The sequence below is a fragment of the Ursus arctos genome, unplaced genomic scaffold (assembly GCF_023065955.2).
Source record: "Ursus arctos isolate Adak ecotype North America unplaced genomic scaffold, UrsArc2.0 scaffold_4, whole genome shotgun sequence".
Lineage (NCBI taxonomy): Eukaryota > Metazoa > Chordata > Mammalia > Carnivora > Ursidae > Ursus > Ursus arctos.
The window spans coordinates 70272134-70292674 of NW_026623056.1; the positions used below are offsets into that span (position 1 = coordinate 70272134).

The 20541-nt window shown below is 35.9% G+C and overlaps 1 protein-coding gene across 2 annotated transcripts in view; it reads right to left on the reverse strand.

The window, feature by feature from the left end:
* Window positions 1-572: 572 nt before the first annotated feature.
* The window catches only part of CUNH21orf91 (chromosome unknown C21orf91 homolog), a 31698-nt gene continuing 11729 nt past the window's right edge, over window positions 573-20541 (reverse strand). Inside the window, exons 3-5 of one of the 2 annotated variants that reach the window (XM_026482120.4) lie at window positions 7858-8394; window positions 6574-6636; window positions 573-5399 (exon numbers count right to left, since the gene is read on the reverse strand). In XM_026482120.4, the coding sequence (XP_026337905.1) occupies window positions 5233-5399; window positions 6574-6636; window positions 7858-8394 (767 nt within the window). In that variant the 3' untranslated portion in view covers window positions 573-5232. Of the gene's footprint in view, window positions 6637-7857; window positions 8395-20541 lie in introns of both variants that reach the window. The other variant, XM_057306887.1, reaches the window with a different exon arrangement.

A 20541-nucleotide genomic window follows, 5' to 3' on the forward strand; every position in this document is an offset into this window, starting at 1 on the left:
AAATACATTCATACAATAAAAAAAATACTAGTCAGAAAAAAAAAGAGGGCACAAACTAGTGATCTTTGTGTTACTACTGAAGAATTTCAAAGCATCCAGTTGAGTGAAAAAAGCCAGAGGCAAGTGACTATAGTACATCCTCTATGATAACATTTATGTAAAGCAGCCAAGTGCAAGTTACGGGGCTAGAAATCAGAACAGTGGAAGGGAAACGGGGAGTGCAGACACTGGCAAGGGGCACAAAGGTTGATGGTTATCCAGTTGTGTATATTTGTTAAAACTCAAACACCACACTTAAAATGTGTATTTGTTGTATGGAAAGTACACTCCAATTTAAAAAGTTACGCAGACATCTAGTAAGCCACAGGAATCTTATTTCCTGTTCTGGGCTCTTGGGACAGAGGCAATAGCAACTATCAAAGAGAGATTTTCACAAAACATTAAGATAAACTGTTATATAATGATGGTTAAGTATAGATTCCCTAAGCCTGCAAAACCAGACCCTTCTTACAGGTCAACCATTTAAGAAAAAAAAAAAAAAAAAAGGGACATTTAAAAATATACACTGAAGCTCACAGATAACAAAATATTTATTTTATTGTTGTAAAATTAAAAATAGTAGACAAGCATATGTAGTTACAGTTCCAAGGCAGAACAATACAAATATATAAATTATTGCAATTTTAAAAGAAAAAATAGCCAAGTAATGTCTAAAACTCTTTTAAAACCAACTTGTTTTTCACCACTGCAGTTTCATTTTCTTTTCCCAAAGACCCTAGCACAATTCTGTAAAATAAATTTCTAACAGCAAAGAGAGATCAAGTTCAATGACTATAATACACGCTACTCAGATTTAAAACAAGGTAACACACACACACGAACTGTAAAAGTAGGGATGATGGCATTTAACAGACATCACTAGGGAACGCTTTCTAAACTGCCTCTTTTGGAGGCAGCAGAATGGAAATAAATATTCTACACATTTGAAGAAAAAAACACATTTACTAAAATTCCTTTTTGAGGGGTGTGCAGTGGAGGGAAGTTCAACTAACGTTTTTGGGGTGTGAGGGCTCAATATTCATCTTCATGATTTTTTGGTTTTACTTTGGTAAGCTTAAAATAGTATACAAATTCAGTATTACTAAAATGCATTAGTAATTTGGACTCTTTTTAAACTAAAAAGAATAGGGAAAGTATATGTTACAAACTAGGTGCTAAAAAAAAATCTTAGTGCTAGAGACTTGCTATGATTGGTTCATAGCAAGGTGACCAAGTTGCTAAAGGGGTTAGACTAAATTATAACAAGCAGTTAGGAAGGGATGAAGTGAACGCAAATACTGACGTGTAGGACAAGACCTCGTTATTCCACAGTATTAGAACCCTCCTCCCAGATCCTGTTGCTAGTGCCAGAGCCCTAGTACCTTATTATTTTGGTAAATAAACTCTTTCCCACCCTACCACCACAAAACTTAATGTGGCAAGAATAACCTGTTGAAGGTTTTATCTCTTACTGATTCTCACCACAAATTTCCTCAAATAATTATTTCAACCAAGCCAAAGTTAAAAATGCAATTAAACACTGAAATGAAAAGCAATCGCCCTTGCTTTACAGCTGTAGTTGAACAAAAGATCTTTAAAAAGTTTGTAGGGTACTAAACTTTTTATTAAGTACTTAAAAATACTCAAATACTCAGATATCTTACTTTAGCATAAGCAATATCTGTCAGTAAATCAGAAAAAAAACACTATAAGACTTTTACATTGTACCATTTGAAAATTCTCATGTCACAACCTAATTTTATGGTCATCAACTGAACCTCCTTCTAAGCTACACAAATAATTTACTCTTAAAAAGTTATTTAAGTTTAGAGAATATACATTTTGAATTGCATTTTACAATATTTAGTAACACAAGCAGATTTCTTCTAAAACAAAGTAAAACAAAATAAAGTAAAACCAAAATTGGTAAACATTAACACACACAAATAGATCCTCAAAAATTAACTTAAAAAAACCTTGCAAAAATTGACAAGCTTCAACAGTGTAAACAACAAGGTAAAAATATATAGCAACAAAAAAAAGCATTTTAAGCCATTTTCAGTGGTAAAGAATGTGATCAGATGAAAAACTCAAGAAATCTCAAGATGCCTGTCGAGACGCCAACAAAATAGAATATAGTTGACTGTATTTTTAAAATCACTTTCCAACATGAACTTGTTATTTTAAAAATAATTCTTAAGTGTATACAAAAATGGGCACTTTGTGGTGAAATGAGCATAAAATTTGAAGAACTAAGAACGTTTCTTTGCTCCAACATCTAAGAAACTACATGATGGAACAAAACGGCACTATTCTTCTGTCTGCATCACCTGTTACTGGGTCCTAAGTGCATGCCTTATTTTTTTCCTTTAAAAACAAAACAAAACAAAACAAAAAAGACTAATTTGGATATTAAATGCTATGATCAAAGGATGATAATCTCAAATTAAAATAGATTTTTAGCTTAATTAAAAGTCTGAACAAATTTGAAAATTTTAATCTTGAAAGAGAAGTCTTGTGTGATGCAAATGGCTTTTGACTTCAAATTGATTTTTTTAAACTCAATTTGTCTAATTATGAAATCTAACATGAGAAAACATTAGTCTTATTTCACTCCCCTTAATCATACAAGCTCTGAAAATGTTAGTAACAGCTGATTGGCAGTCTTCTACCTCTTGCTGTTTTTGAAACTGATGGTATGTATGAGAGTTTCTTCTAAACTTCCTCAGAAAGTACTAACAACTGTACAGAAGAATAGCCAAGAATGGTAACCAATATTTGTAGTATTTCATGTTCCCTTAAGATAGAACTTAACTCTGTCCCTTATTCTTATTTTAGCATATACAATAATTGCATATTCAACCAAGAAAACATAGGCATCAGTTTACCAAATAGTTGGATAAACTGCTGTACAAAATCCTTCAAGAAAAAATTCTTTTACTACAATATTCATCCAAATAAAGTACTAATGTGAGTACCAGCACCACAGATTTTTTTTTTTTTTTTTAACAGCACCTTTCCTTTGAAGAGCTTAGGTAGAAATATCTAAATGGAATACATTCGAATCCCCAAAGACCTTGGTACATACACAATCCCGCCCAATTGTTCCAAACTCATTAGTAAAGCTACATATTTGCCAGAAACAAAGCAAACACTTTTCTTTGGATTAACACTGCTGCATTTAGGACTGCACCATATGGCTCATACTCTGGAAATATGCTACTACTGATATCAAATGCAACACATCCCAAACTTTTATGACTGTCCCTAAGTGATCTAAATAGAAGCACAAACGTGTGCAAGCACACTGGCTAGTAACATTCTTGATGAATTATGCCAAAAGACAGTAAAGCCAAATTAAAAATTGTGACCTAACAACTAAGCACTTACTAAGATATTTACTGGCATCATCAGGAAATATTTTTATTCAACTTGTAAATTTATAAAGATTTTGATATTGCACACATTCAGTTTAAAGCTTATCAAAACTAAGGCAATGTATCCCCACTCCCTGGACTTTAAATTCATTTTGGATGACTCAAAAAAATCAAAAGAAATTGAAAACATTTTTCAAAAGCTCCAAAAACAGTTACGTCACATACTTAAAACAAAACAAAATCAATTGCAGTATCAATTAATACTTTCAGGCAAATTTAACACATCTAAGCATTACAGAAAGTTGTTTATTACTAGATCAAGGCATTTCTTTGCTTAGTCAAATACTGTTTGTGTTCAAGACTAAAATCTGACCCAAGCCGGGGCAGGCTGCCAGATTTAAGATAGAAGTCATTCATATCTTTATGCATGAAGCTGCCAAGTTAATGGGCTTTTCTTGCAGGTTCTTTCAAGCAAAGTATCTTACCTCATAAATACATTCTAAGCACCAACTAAAAACAGAATTTAGAGCCCATTTTAATTCTTCAGTGGTTATAGCTTTTACTACATAATACATTGTTAAAAAACGTATCAAGCTGTTTGAGATGACCTACTCGTTCAGAATTCTTTGCAAACATCACAGGCAACTTACAAGAATATCCTTTTGAAATGGGCCTATTTTTTTGAATCAGTTTTATTTTTCTGTGTCAAGCAGTCTTCTCTTTACTTTAAATTCTAAAGTTTAGAAAAATACCTCACAATGTTTTCTTTGGGCACTAATTTCAGTGATGCTGACAGAGAATTTGGACAGTTTAAGGATTCCTGAACCTGTATCTGAAGTGGCAAACAGAACTTAAACTTTTTTCAAAGATAGGACAACAATTCTGCAGCACATTCAATTTGACAGATATTACATTTGACTTGGAAGTGAGGCTTGACTTACTCTGTCCAAATTCTAACACATCAAAGTCATTAGATGAAAATAATAATGAAGTAGAAGAGGATTTTTACTTCTACAGAGACAAGGTGACGTATGAAAACTAGATTAGCATTTTCTTTCTGAACTAACTCAGAACTGCTTTTGTTAGAAAAAAATAATGTACTTTTTTTCTTGGATACTTGCTTTAAAAAGTTATTAATTCCTCTTTCATAAGAGTTATTAGAAGTCAAAACAACTCAGCTAGATAGATTTCTACTCCAAAATACATTTATCTTTGGAAAACAAGATAATAGTAAAAAGAGTATTAAGAGAATAAAATGCAGTGATCTGAAATATGGATGAACATATTCACACGGAAAAGTGTAAATATAATATACAGAGGCATTCAAATACACATTTATAAAGAGAATGGAAAGGTACCTAAAATAGCATTTTTATATATAAAATTTTCATATTAAAATATTGCTCCTAATAAATAAGAGGTGTATTATGAATTCCACTTCCCTCTTAAAATTATCTGTAGTAGCTCAGACTAAGGAGTTTTTAAATTTTTCTATTGTTTTGACAGGTGAATTACATTAAAATATGTTTAATAAAATCACATTGTAACAGTAGTCACATGTGGTAAGTTAGGGAGGGCCATTTAGTAATTATGGGAAGAAAGATTCCCAAAATGATTAATCCTAGAAGACTAGAGTGTAACGATCTGCTTTATTTGACAAAGATGTTAAATACTGCCTTCAGCTTTGCAAATTTAATGACCATAAAAAAAAAAAAAATGGACCGTAACTTTCTTCAACTTCTTCAAAATTGGCATGCCTGGCAGACCAACAAATGGTAGGGGCATGAGGGCAAAGGAAGTCAAGTGTAAGTTTAGTTTAGTTGTTTATGGGTAGGTGTGACTTCGTTCCTGTTCGCCCTACTTGTAGACATGGTAACTTGGAATAGTTCTTGAGAAGCTGTTCGATGGCAATGTGGCGGACATGGAGCTCTGAGGCCAAAGAATCTTTTTCTTGAACTTGTTGTGTTAACTCTTCAAAAACTTCTGTAAAGATTTAAAAGGTAGTTGAATACATAAATGGCTTCAATCGGTATCTACTATGGCTTACGGACAGGAAGTGCTGATTAATACCCAGGTTTGGAAACCCCTCTAAGAGGCTTTAGAATCAGACTACCTTCGTTTCTGCAATTCTTGTTCCTACGCTTTTACGAGTCTCAGGCAAGTAACTTAAACTACATTTTAACTTCCTCTTATGTATAACCTCGATATTGACAGTAAGCACCTCACAGGGCTACTGTGAGGAGTAAATGAAATCATACCTGTTAAGTACTTTCCACAGAATAAGCCTTGATAAAAAGAAGTTGCTATTACTATTTACTATTGTTATTGTTACATCAGCTGTTAAGGAAGGGGTAATGTAATCCTTAATCTGTTATTAACCAAATGCGTGATCTCCGTAAGCACCTTAATGTCTCTGAAGTGGTTTCCTCACCTAAATGGGAATCAAATATTAAAAAAAAAAAAAAAGAAACAACTGGGGAATTTGAACATTAACTGTTGTTAGTGTTAGCATACTATTTGATGATGTTAAAAGAATTCCTAGCTGTTTTTCCTTTTTTTTTTTTTTTTTTTTTGGTGTGATAATGGGTTGTGATTACCTTAAAAAAAAAGTTATGTTTTAGAGAAAATCCTGACGTATTTGTTGTATATGTTGTCTGGAATCTGTTTCAGAATAATCCATGCCGGGGGTGGGGGTGGGGCGAAAGGAATGAGTGCAAGGAGAGATGAGAGAAAATTAGCTATGCTTCTGATAATAGCTGAAGCTGGTGAAGACTGGTCAAGGGGTTCACTATGTTATTCTCAGTACTTTTGTTTTTGATATTGTTTATAATTTAAAAAACTTCACAAAGCAGGGCTAATACAACCTTGTGGAACTGTTAGGAAGCGCATGCATACAGTGCCTGGCACAATAAACTGTCAGTAAGAGTAGAGGTTCAGCTCAGAGGTAGAGGTCTCCATTTTTACTGAAAAAAGAAAAACTTATTTCCTCTTGATTTCATAAAGAAGTTGTTTTCTTATTCTTTTTGCTCTGGAAACTCCCAATAGGTTCTAATTCCATTTCCAAATTTAAATGCAGACAAAGCTAATAGTGTCCTGTCACAGGGATTTTCTGTATCAACATTTTCACATGCATAAAACATCGACACTGATTCTTTACCCTGTATTTCCTGTCGGAGCTTTGCTTTCAGTTGCTTTACCTCACGAAGAGTCATCGAAGTCACTGAAACATGAAAATATGTTAATTATTACCACAATAACGTGGGAAAATAAACCATCTACATCACTAATACAACATTCTATTTTTAAAAAAACATTTGCACTTATCTGCTAATACAGTATTCACCAGTATTCTAGGAGTCATTCATTAACTCTGGCACTGTGGAGGACGTGTTCAAATCCTGACCACAACCCACAATAATTTTCCATCACTCCCAGTACACCTCCACCTGAGAACTTTTGCCAGAGAATACTCAATATTACAGCCATTGGATTCTTTTATTTCCCTCTGTTGCAGTTTTTAAAAAAGTGCTAGTAGTCACCCCTCATCAGGCTGATTATAATTAAGCACTACATAATTCATGATGCAGTTAGAAAAACACAGAAGTACCGTGGAAATAGTTCGAAATACTGATTTGTCTACCTCGTTATGTAACCTTAGATCATTCATATGTAGAATCAAGAAGCTGTATAAAATACACCCAAAGCCCCTCTGAGCTCTGAAATCACCTGACTTAGAGTCAATTAAAATTATCTCAGCTTCTGTGAGTTTTTGCAGAAATAAATGCAAACTGAAAGGCTCACTTTTTTCCAACTTGGAAATAAGTGCATACATTACCTTTGTCCTTTAGTGAAATGTCAGATTTTTGCTTCTGAAAAGCCAGCCCCCAATCAATCAGTGTTGTAGGGATGAGCAAGGGAACAGTGTGTGTGAGCCAATTCTTGAAGCTGGACTTCTGAACTATATGAACTCTGAACTTCCTTTTGTCAATTCCATTTAGTTTAACAAATTTAAAGTGGCAAAAGATATGACGGACTGTAGAATTCAAATGCTTTATGACATAATAAGCAGTATTTCAGAGAACTGATAAGAGAATTTAAGACATCTCATTGTGGGGGGGGGGAGGACAGAGGGAGAGAGAATCTTTTTTGGTAGGGGGAGACTCTTAAGCAGGCTCCACACTCAGCATGGGCCTGATGCAGGGCTCCAACTCACAATGCTGAGATCACGACCTGAGCCGAAATCAAGAGCCGGATGCTTAACCGACTGAGCCACCCAGGCACCCGAGACACCTCACTTTTGCTAGGGTGAACCTGTCATTTAAATATACTATAAAAATCTATAATTCTACAGCAAAATTCTTGACATATCACCTACATAAAAATGTAAAAAAACAAAAGCCAACAAAACTGCAATCTTTACCTTTCTCCCCATTTTACTTACATTCCTCTCTGCTGTAACGTGGATGCTGGGCTGGGACATTAGCCTCTGGATTAGAGATTATCTCTTCTTTTTTCTGTGCCTGGTTGTGACTATGAGGCCACAATACACTATTGTGGCACAAAGCGGCACCTGAATCTTGCAACACAGCAAGCCCAAAGTCTGTATTTCCGCTCTGCTCCAATATTCTTTGTGAACAGTTTGAAAGGCTGCCTGCACTTCCATCTATCCACTTTGCAGAATACTTTGGTACTTGGGAGTCAAACTGTGGGAGTAACTTTTTATCTGGCTTATGCCTGAAATTTAACAAGTGATGCTGGGAATTTTTAGAACACTCGGAATCAGAATCCAGATCTTTATTTTGTGCATATTGTACAATCCAGTTTATCTTCTTGCTCAAAATGGTTTTAACTTCTTCATAAGTACTTTTTGAAAGTTTAGATCGAGGACAATCCTGGTTTGCAATCAAATGGTATTTTTCAAAGCAGTCTTTATGGCCCCTTAACGATTTGGTGTGCAAGAGATTAGATTTTGGTACTCCTATAGGGAAAAAATAAGAAACACAAGACTTAATATTTTGTTTTTTAAAAGCTACAATGCGTATACAAAAATCTTAGTAAAACGCGGATATCAGTGGTGGTTTGTAAATTAGTGGAAAAATGCTAAACAATATATGTTATATATATATATATATAAAAACAATATGTTAATAATATAAAATATGGTCTAATAATTTCTGCTTCAACTGAACTATATATTCAGTAAAACTTAATTCTTATAAATAATAAAGGCCTTTCCAAGGACGTTGGTCCAGAGGCATGTTATTGCATACAATTATAAAAAAGTACTACCAAACCAGCAATTAACATTTACAAAATGTTGGCCTTTACAGTATAGTGCTTTCTTCACTACTCTTCCTGAAGCACACACTTGCAAAAATCTCTATTATAAGGCTCAATAACAGAAATGCTTGACAGTTTTTTTCCAATAAATACATAGTCAATCATGTTCTTAAATTACTAGTTATGTTTCACTGGGGAAAGATACACCAGAACCAGAAACATACACGTTAATAAAAGCCTCAAGAAGTCAATGAACTGGTTAGATTTATTTTTTTAAGAAAATGAAAGATCTAAAAATGTTTTCACATTTCTGTTTTAGCTTAATCAAACTTTATCAAGATAATTTTATCTTCTGGAAGAAACACATTACACACAATTATTTTTCATACAGCAGTGAAGTCAATCTGCTAAGATACAATAACCAGTATAATTCTTTAACTCACAAATGTTCATTATATACCGTAAGTAGCAGAAATATTATTACACTTTTCTATCTCCCAACTTTTTTTTTTTTTTTTTTTAAGATTTATTTATTTATTTTAGTGAGAGAGAAATTACGTGAGAGGGGAGAGGGGCAGTGGGAGAGAGACAGGCAGACTCTGCACTGAGTGCAGAGCCCAATGCAGGGCTCAATCTCATGACCCTGAGATCACAACCTGAGCCAAAATTAAGAGTCGGATGTCCAACTGACTGAGCCACCCAGGCGCCCCTCTATCTCCCAAGTTTTAAAGAGAGCTTAAGTATGTCATTTCAATTGTTTTTTAAAATACAGATTATAGAATACATTTTCAAAACACCATACATTTCTTAACACGGAATACATTCATACATTTTCATAAATTCAAGCTATATTATTAAAGTCAAACAGCAGTGCTTTTTATACTGAAGGTGAATAAGGGATGGGGAGCTGAAAATTAATGCCTGCCAGAATTAACCAGTGTAAATCTGCTTAGCTTTGAAAACAGGGTAAGTGGAGAGCCACTCAGGTACTAGGTTAAAAAAAATGTTTTAGCTGACTCCTCAGAAAAAATTACATTCTGCATTTATCCTTTAAAAATTGAAGCTGTAACAATTTTATTAACCGAACTCTAAACTCTGGGCCTACGAGTAAGATAATGAAGTATCTGCCCTTTAATGGTATTAAATCAGGTATAAAAGTGCTTGTATTAATTTGTTCTAAAACGATGTAACATCAGCCAATGGTGGGACCTGCTGAGTTTGCCAAAACCAGTGCTAAATGGCCTTTCGGTTCCTTCGTAAGTAAGCTATGTGAGTACACCTCCCGAACAGCGATAATGTAATAAGCATATGGGAACAGCTGATCTCAGGAGGTGAACTCAAAATATCTCAGCCTTGTGTCTTCCGCGGAGCACAAAAACTGAACTTAAACTGACTTTCATACACATTCTTTTTATGCCTTTGCTACTTGTACTGCAGTTGTGTGTGTCTATGTTTTTGTTTTTTTACCAGTTAATTGTTTGACAGGGTCAAATTTCCAGCAAAATTAAGATACTTAAAGTGCAAACTCTCAAAACTCTACTTGATACCACAGTGTACACTCTGAAGACTGGGTAAAGTGACACAAAAAGGAAGTTCACCAATCTTTACAAGTTTTATTATATGTGTTTTAGACCAGAGATAAGATAAAAAGTAGCTAATACAAATTACAGACCAAATAAATAGCTCCAATCTGCTGTTTGATTCTAATCCTACTGCTCTGGGTAGACAGTAGGGAGGCAGAGAGAGCTCGAAGTTGCTTATTTTACTAAGTGGAAGATCTGTTGAAGAGCCGCCTTACTCTGCAGCCTCCCTCCAGTCTCGCCGCCAGCACATGGCCACGGCCAATCCCTGAAACGGTCAACGGTCTCAGATAGCCCGCGGCCACAGCTCTGATCCACGACGCAATGGTTTAGTGGAATCTAATAAACTGAGTAGATTACAAGTTTCTCCTTCTGCCTATATGAAAGGAAATTCTTTGGCATATAAAAAGAGTTCTAAATTATGCTACAGAAAATACTTTTTTTGCTGTGAATTTTGTGGGCTTTTGGTATTTATTCAGAAACTTCAAAAACTGTATTGATAAAAACTTAAAAATTATATGAAACAACAAATTTTGTGATACACCCAGAGCTTCAACAGCAGCTCCATAGATGTCTATTTGAAGAATAACGTGGGCTTTTGAAGTTAACGATTTTTCTTATCCAATGTTTCTTCTTAGTAATTTGTGGAATATAACTTTTCTTTCTTCAGAAATAATTTTTCTTTGAATTTTTACTTAAATCCCCCAATGAATGCTAGGAACCCAGACAAGAACATGATTACATGCATATAAATAATCTTTTGAGATGAACAGCAAATCAGAGAGCTACGATATTCAATTTGCTGTGCAAATATATAAATGTAACAAATTTCAGATTCTTTGAGACATTCAGGAGAAAAAGTCACCTATAAAAGATATGAAAAAAAGTGTCATGGGCAAGAAGAGTTCTGAATACAGCGAACACTCGCACTTAGATGACCCACGGGCTCCTCAAACAAATGCCTCTTCCTCCACTCTCAGTACCCAAATCCCAAACCTGCTTCTCCTCCTGAGTCTGCACCACCAACTGCTCAAGGAAGAAACCCAGGGGTCCTTCCTTGACAGCTCCTCCCCTTACCCATCCCAAATGTTTTGCTGTCCATTTTAATAGATTTTTTTTCCTGCTGTAAAATCCAGCAGTACAGCATCCCAAATCCTGCTTCACCCACGTATCACCCCTGCCACAACACTGTCGGGTCACCCCCATCTCCTATCTAGTTCTTCCTCCAAGAAGCTTCTTTTAACCAATATACCTGGGTTAGCTGATCAGACCAGATTTCTCAAGTGCCTCTTCACTGGTCTTTATCGCCGGCTGTTAAGTTCTGTGAGAAAGGGGACCGTATCTGTTTTACATGTATCCTCAGCATCATGCCTGGCACATGGTGAGTACTCAAGAAAAAGTCGTTAAACGAATAAAGGAAAATTTAAATTATATTTAAAAAAAAAACCCAAACAAAACTTATTACCAATTATCATTCAAGGTCTACTACAATGAACTTTTGCCCATCCTAGGCAAGGGAACCCGGCTGTGCAGTTTTGCCAGGGTACTCAGAGGTTAATGAAAGAAAGCCATCTTCCAGTGAAGTTACTCCTACATTTCGTTTAATGGGCCATTAGTCTGAAGAACTCATGAGTGGCCCTGATAGAGCGACGGCAATCTTGTGGCATCAATCTGCCAGGCAAAATCATGAACTTCTACTAAGTTGTATAATTTTAATAGAATTTACATGCAGTGAATATATAAGAAGTCTGTTTTATGCAAACTGTAGCTCATTAATACATTTCATTTCTTTAAGCTCCCTAACAATTTAAAACTTGACTGTTTTAAGGCTCAATTTGAAAATGTTTGTTTTATAAACACAGTTTAAAATATCCCACGCAGTAGAAGAAACAAAAAGTATAATACACTGACTACTTCATATTATTTGAACAAATTACTTTTTAGTCTAGCAAAGAATGTTGAGTAGCCCACTTAATTTGTATCCACGATATACATGCCATTTTATAAACTCTTGAAGCGATTTTGTTTTTTCTACTTCATCAGTTCGAATTATTGTAAGAGAAACAACCATCGCTATTATCAGAGATCCCAGTGAGTTTCCCTACTGACTTTTCGATTTTAATTGCATTTACAAGTGTAAACAGCTCTGAGCACTAATTTGTTTCCTCAGCAGCTTTTGAAAGGGAATGGATCTAAATGCAATTAAATGAGTTGATATTTTTGAGGAGCTGAGTTATAAGGAGTTTCCAAACCAGGTCAACAAAAATTGCATTACAACTTCCTTACTAATAAAGAAGTTGAAGGCCAATGTAATTGACATCCTTAACTATTATGAAAATTTCTTTAAAACATACTTCAAAAATGTCCTTGTAATTTTTACTGCCATGAGGTCAATATTAGAGAATCAAACACTTAATTGGTAAACATAATTGCTTTTATTAAAGTACTAGTTTCTTCTGGATAGAGGCCATTTAGAAATTTATATAGACAATATATTTCTATATGAACAGTGGTATTTTAAAAAGTTAAGCTCTTCCTATTCAATAGTTTTCTTTTTTTTTATCTTTTCCCACTTTCTCTCTGATTTTGTTATACCATTCTCACATACTTTGAAAACCCTCCCACTAACCCATCTGGCATGCTATCCCCATTTCTATTCTTTAAATCCCTCTTTAAGATCAATTTACTTTTAAGAAAACTTGGTTAAACCCACAGAAGAGCAAAGCCACTCAAATATAGATTCTTTTTGTCTACCTACCACAGTGGCCCTTTTAAGACAAGGATATTTCCATGCTTATATTTAATCTGCCTTTCGTAGTAACATATTTTTTTCCCTAATAAGGTGATACTCTAAATGGCGCTACAAAAGAGGTACAAAACCCAAACACTTAAGTCCTATTACATGTCCCATCATCCTTGGATTTTACCCCCAGCCTCCTGAAGATCTTATTTGTGATTTGGTGGTAATGAGGTAAGCTAAGCAATCTTTTCTTAATGGTCCACCAGCTGGTCCTGTCAAATAACACGCTTCTCAGCCGACTACACTGATGTTACATGGCTTTATACTTCACACATTTTTGAATCCTATCATCTGGCTGCCTTATGCGTGCTTACTCTCTGTCAATTAGACTTCATTTTGAATTTGATTACTTATTTCATTTCCCAAGCAAAGGGGCGGCTTCCTGCAATTTGCTGCTCCACAGGCAGAGCGAACAAGCTACAACTGGAGGTTGGATGTGGAGCCGTAGTGCGCAGCAGTGGCAGCCTGGACGGCCCGAAGGGAGCGAGCACGTCAGCTTTCACTCCAAACATGAAATGGAATTAGAGAACTGGCAGTATTGGTTTTCCAAACTGTGGGTTTGTGTGTTCTCTCTTAATATTTAAATAAGGCAAGAAAATTTAGTTATGAATTTAAGTTCCAGGCTGTTAACATGCTGTGAAGAAATTTTAAACATATTGCCTTCAAATATGATCAATAATTTCGATTTTATTCATGTAGTACTGCTTTAAAATTTTTTATTTGGAGGCTCACATTTTGCCCAGTTTAAAGAATATTCCAAGAGTTAAGGTGTTTTTATTTGGTGATCTTCTTTGGTTGCTAAGAAAGGGAGGACAAGTAGCTGCACGTTTATATGCTGTCCATATTAAGAAGTAATCCTGAGCTTACGTGTTCATCACAAAAACAGGAGGGGAGCTAAACTCTGTTGTCCTAAGGAAGACTAAAGGGATTAAGAGGTAACTTCTTTGTGAGGACCAGATTCCCATTTCTGACCAAAGGAAGAGAGGAAAAGCTCTAGAAGCAGAGGTAGCACACCCACAACCATACTGCAGACAAGTTTTGTTTAGCTTACAAGTGTTTGAAAAGAAAAAAATCATATCCACTTATAATCTGGTTTCTCTTAAAAACCAAATCAGAAGATCTGGCAGCAACTGGCTAGTCATGAGAAGCAGCTACCATCTGAAAATAGGGCAAGTGCTCTTTAATTCGAAACAGTTCTTATCATTTCCTTCATGAGTGTGTAGGGTTCCTGTGACCTCTAGCAGGCTGTGCAGCCATGTTGGTTAGTGACACTCGTACTGTATCAACACTATGCAGTGATATAAGGTCTGGACTGCGCTGGTATAAAAACTGCTTCTTCCAATGATGCTTTCCTTTTTTCCCCCAACGATGCTTTGACGTCTAACACGACCAGGCTATTCTCCATCTGCTGAGCAAGCAGGAGCAGCCAAGCTAGGATTCAAGAAGAGTTATTACCATTGTATCTACTGCCCATCACAGCCACTCACAGTGGGAAGATGCTCCGATTGTCTATCCTGTCATGGGACTAAAGGTAGGAAATTAGACCAAAGGCGGGAAGGCAAGGAGAGAAAGCTGGAGCACCTGCTTCCTTTCCACATCCACCACAGGCTAGGCTTCTATTTTACTGGTTGTCCTATGTGCCTTAGTGAGTACTGTGGTTATAACAGTGTCTATTCCCTCCCACCTCATGCCTTTAGCGAACTGAGTAGTCACTTAAGAGTGTGTCATATTCAAGTACCAAACATACTGTTTAAAAGTAACAGGTAATTTGCTTATCTCTGCATTTAGCAGATGGAACTGCTAGCAACCACAATACGCCAATATACAGATGGGTTCAGCAACTTGCTTTTCCACATTTTGAGAATCATTGCCCTAAAGAAAGATATACCAACAGGTGGTCTTTAGACAGCAGATTGCAGCTTAAAGATGTTTATTCCATTCTAAAGTTTTGTGTGTGCTAAGAGAAGGATTAAGCAGTTAAACAGCTTAATCCAGTAAATGAATTATAAGGGCAAATTTCAGTGAGCAAGAGTTCAGAGAGAGAACGTTAAAAGATAAACCGCAATCTCCAATGACCAAGGAACTGAGGTCTGGTACTGAAAGGAGATATATAAACTGCAAATGACTTGTTAAAAAGACAACCTCTCAGTGAATTTTACTTTTTTCATTTTAACAGTTGGAACACTGGGGAAACACACCTACATAACAACTGTTTATTACTAACAGTACAAAAAATAACAATCCACACTCAATTCTATTCCCTAATTTAGCTACCTGTTTTTTAACTAGCAGTGTCCAATAGAACTTTCTGTGATGATGGAAAGGTTCTGTATCTGTGCTATCCAATATGGTAGCCACTAGCCACCTGTAGCTATTAAGCATTTGAATGTAGCTGAATGACCAAGGAACTAAAGTTTTAACCTTATCTAACTTTAAGTTTAATAACCACATTGTGGTGAGGCTAGCAAATTGGACAGGGCAGTTTGTCCAGAGGTAATTAAGCAAAAGGGTACTTGGAATGAGAACATGGATGGAAGCTTACTGATGGTTTCACATGGGATACGAAGCTCACAGTAGCATACAAAAAGCTAATACATTAAAATATGTCAAATTTAGACTATAATTTTCAAGTGGCACAATTAAAGGTGCATCATAAAGTTTTAAGTCAATAATCCACTGACCCAAGTAAACCTCTACTTATTCCATTTCCCCCAAAAGAGCTTTAACGGAGTGTACTGACGTTTATTCTAAAATTGTTTTTGTACACAAAGCTGTCATAAAAGACTCCTAAAAAGCTACTCAAATTACCTGTAGTATGACTGAGTTATCAGTTTTAAATATCTACTTATATGTGACACAAAGAGACACTAATTTGCAGAAAACAAAACCCCTAACTTTCCTGAAGTTAAAAAGATACATGCTACTTAAATAAAAGAAACACTGAAAAAACCCGCCTTTATAGTAATACCAGATAAATGGGGGAAAATCATTATGACAAAGTAAAATTATAAGTTCAAAAGCAAGAAATGTGATAGGCATATGAATTCTTTGCCCTTTATCTCCAGAAAGCTTGTCTGCCTGGTTAAGGTTCTGAATGATTTATTTTCTTACAAATAAGAAAAGCAAAATGAAAAGCTGTCCTGCAGCTATTTTAAAGCCTCATTTTTGCATCTCAACCTTCTGCATACATTTGAATCACAGTTCCTGAAATTCTAGTTGACTATTCCTTAAATAAATGCTAAATGGCAGCATCTGGCAGAGACGTATTAGCTAGTGAATTTGAAAGCATGTATAATTCACTCACTACTCTAGGTAGTAAATGGTAAAAGTTCAGTCTGATGGGAAACAATCATTACAATTCACTAACCATTTCATAAAAGAAACAAAAGCTAAAAAAAGCAATAATAATTGATGAGTCATACTGCAAAATGCTAAAATAGAAATATTGTGACTACGTGTTATAATTGCATCATAGTAATTCTAGAGTAGAAAGAACTAAACAAAGGGGTTGGAGAACTGACATACAATAAAATTTTCCTATCATGAAACAAATAGTTTTTTTTTTTCTTAATTGGAAGATTACATGGTATTAATTCAGCAGTAATGGAAGCCATTAAAACAAATGATAGGACTGCAAATTGGAACATGACTCTGATTTAAAACTCTTACCTCTGGGAATTTGAGCTACAATGGAATGGGGATTTAATCAGACATGCATAAAAGATGTACATATAAAGATGTTTCAGTACTGGCAAATTGCAAGGAAGCTGAACATTCATCAATGGGATAGTGGTTAAATAAATTAGGGTACAATGGGATGCAACCTTAAAGAAAAAGTGATAGAATTTTACCTAACATGAAAAAGATGTTCCTTATATATAGTGAATGAAAAGGCTGATTATTAGTTGGTAAATACAGTTTGATTTCATTTTTTAAACACAATTTACTATACATGTGTACACACAGATACGCATACATAATCTACTGCAGAAAATAATTTAGAAGAACATACCAAAAGTATCAAGAAATTGACGGTAGATAGGTGGGACTATGAATCTTAATATTCTTATGGCTTCCTGTATTTTGATTTTTCTGTAATAGGCATAATTTGCTTTTTCAATGAAAAACATTTAAAAAATGCCTGTGAAGAAATACATTCTGGTTTGGGAAAGAACACAGCATTCCTTAGTCCAAGACAAATTATGCTTTAAGTATTGTACTGTATGTTCCAATGGACTAAGTGAAACAATAAAAACTGAGATACTGAAATGGTAAGACACACATGCCTAAAATTCTCAAGTTTTACCAAGACTGTGAGAATTTTAGACTAACAATGTATGTAGCAAGGAAGAGTATTTATCTTCAAATGAAAGCAGTTCTCCTGCTCCAAAGAAAATCATAACATTATAGTTTTATCTGGCAATCCTTGGTGAAGACCCAAAGACCCAAAGTAAGGAAAAAAGACACAGTGAACACAGTTTATATAGGTGATAAAAAACAAATTTCTGTGGTGAAATAATTTTCTGAGCAGCTGCTACACGAGGGACGTGATGAAAGCTAGAGCAGAAAAAAACCTAGTGAAATCAAATCACAGAAAGGTAAACTCAGGGGTACCTGGGTGGCTCAGTTGGTTAAGCATCCGGACTTTTGATTTCAGCGCAGGTCATCATCACAGGGTAGTGAGACTGAGCCGCACCAATGGGCCCCGTGCTCGGCGTGGAGCCTACTTCAGATTTTTTTTTTTTTAAAGATTTTATTTATTTATTCGACAGAGATAGAGACAGCCAGCGAGAGAGGGAACACAAGCAGGGGGAGTGGGAGAGGAAGAAGCAGGCTTATAGCGGAGGAGCCTGATGTGGGGCTCGATCCCAGAACGCTGGGATCACGCCCTGAGCCGAAGGCAGATGCTTAACCGCTGTGCCACCCAAGCGCCCCTACTTCAGATTTTCTCTCTTCCTCTCCCTCTGCCTCCCACCCCCCCAGAAAAGGTAAACTCAATAAATTCAAGCCTCCTCAATGTACGTAAAACATTAAATTATTTTGTCACTCGAGAAGCTGTTCAATATACAAACCAATCACAGGAATCTTTTCAGTAGTATTTCATCTTTTGAAATGAAATGCAAATGAAATCCTTCTATATTTGAATTTAATACTAACATTTGCATCACGTATCACAGGGCTTCCATATTCATCATCTGTGTGATCTTCGCAGCTGCCCCTTTAACACAGGCAATGATGTTATTTATCATTACCTCTATTTGATGCATGTACTCCCAAAAGTTGGGCCGTTGCATACTGGGAGAAAGGAGAAGTAAATGGTGTTCAGAACAGAGGAAACTTAGACAAACAAAGACATGGAAGTGGGAAAGAAAGGGAGGCAACCGGAGTGAGAAAGACAAAGATGGAGGGTAATGAAAGATGAAAGTGACCAGTTGAACAGATATCATAACACATCTTAAATGTCATGTTAGGGAGCTAATAACTTAACCTGAAGAAAATGGCAAGGAGTCAGGGGACAGTTAGTTCTATGACAATGAATGACATGAAGAGATCTGTACTTTAATGACCTTTCTTGACACTGAGAGAACTGGGGGTGTAGGGCAGTGATGGGGATAAAGGGATTAAATTTATGAAATGAATTAAGTGGTCTTGAGGAAATGCTGGTATAAGGAGGAAAAAGGGCCTGGACAAAAGTACAGCAGTGGGAATGAAAAGTAGGGAACAAATGGGACTCAGGGACAGACTGCAAAGAGGGTATGGGTGGAAGAAGTGGGGTAACAGACAGGACCTGCTGCTAACTCATAGGCCTATTCGCCTTTGTGTATCAGAAACTCATCCCTGCCAGGGCACACAGCTTGAACAGCAGAGCCTAGTAAGATTTGTGCTCTACACAAGTACCGACACAACTCTACATGGAAGGTCCTGAAGAACCTGGAACCATTCATTCACTAAGGGCGCTTTTTCAAGGTTTGCTCCTGAGACCATCTGCTGAAGAGTTAGCTGGGATTCTTGTTAAAATGCAAATTTCTAGACTCAACTCTAGACCTATTAAACCAAAATCTCTGCCTAAAGAGCCCAGAGTTTCATGAGAAGAAAAGATGAATGAAATATAAATTGCATGTGTATATGGAAGTAGATATATTCAGTTCAAGAAACCTGAATTCAAGACATACAGAATATCTAGGCGGAGGGGTCAGCAAGCAGTTGAGTATACAGGTCTGGCACTTAACAGAAAGATTTGGTTTGGCCTGGCACTGTGTCTATGGTAAAGTACAGAGGTATGGTTGAAGACACTGCAGTGAAAGAAAGAGGAGTGCAGTATGAGAATAGAAGGACAGAATTCAATGAAACACCAGTATTTCAGGGACCTGTAACAGGTAATGAACGTGGAAACACAGAAAACTGGATAAAAATAAGAAGACACATATTTTATCATAGAACCCAGGGAGTCAAGTATTTCAAGAAAGTGGGAAATGTTAAATGTCAGATTTTGAAAATGGTGGCCAATTATAGGGGTGCTGAAGAGTAAGATGGGAGGACAGACAGAGGAGACCCTGAATGAACACTACCGTTTCAAGAACTATGGTTTAAAGGAAAGAGTGTTTTTGCTTGATTTTTCCTTTGAAATATGGGAGACATGAGCATTTCTGTCATTCTAATTATCCTTTTGGTCAAGCTGGCAGGGTACAGAGATGATAACTGTAGGTAGGTAAGACGATGAGTAAGCATAAGTTAAAACAAATTAAGGAGAGGGCAAATAAATGAATTAAGAGGAGTGGGTGGTAGAAAAAACAGTCTGTAAAAAACATGAAATTTTTCTATATCCAGTCTTAACTGGATTTAGATCTTTTTTTTTTTTTTTAAGATTTTATTTATTTATTTGACAGAAAGAGAGGCAGCCAGCAAGAGAGGGAACACAGGCAGGGGGAGCGGGAGAGAAAGAAGCAGGCTCCCAGCAGAGGAGCCTGATGTGGGGCTCAATCCCAGAACTCCAGGATCACGCCCCGAGCCGAAGGCAGACGCTTAACAACTGAGCCACCCAGGCGCCCCTGGATTAAGATCTTAATTTCTTTCTCAAGACACTTATGGCTGGTATTTATCAGACACAGCTAATAAATACACTAGTAACCTAAAACTGAGTTTTCTGGAGAACTTTCTGACACAGTATATAGGAATTATATTTTATCTATATTGTGTTTATTCTACTTTGTAGTAGAAATATAGACAAAATATTGCTTGACACTGAGTTGAAAATTGTTGATATCCTGAAAATAATCTGAGGAGCCAAAGTAACATAATCAAAATTATAAAGGATACTTTAATAATAATGACAAACAGAGATGTTCTCAGGGCAAATATTAACAGTGTTAATGAGAAAGTGGAAAGAATACAAAAACTTTGAAATATTTTACACCGTCCCCAATACTTAAAGGTCGTTAAGTATTTTATGTTAATTTTGAAATAC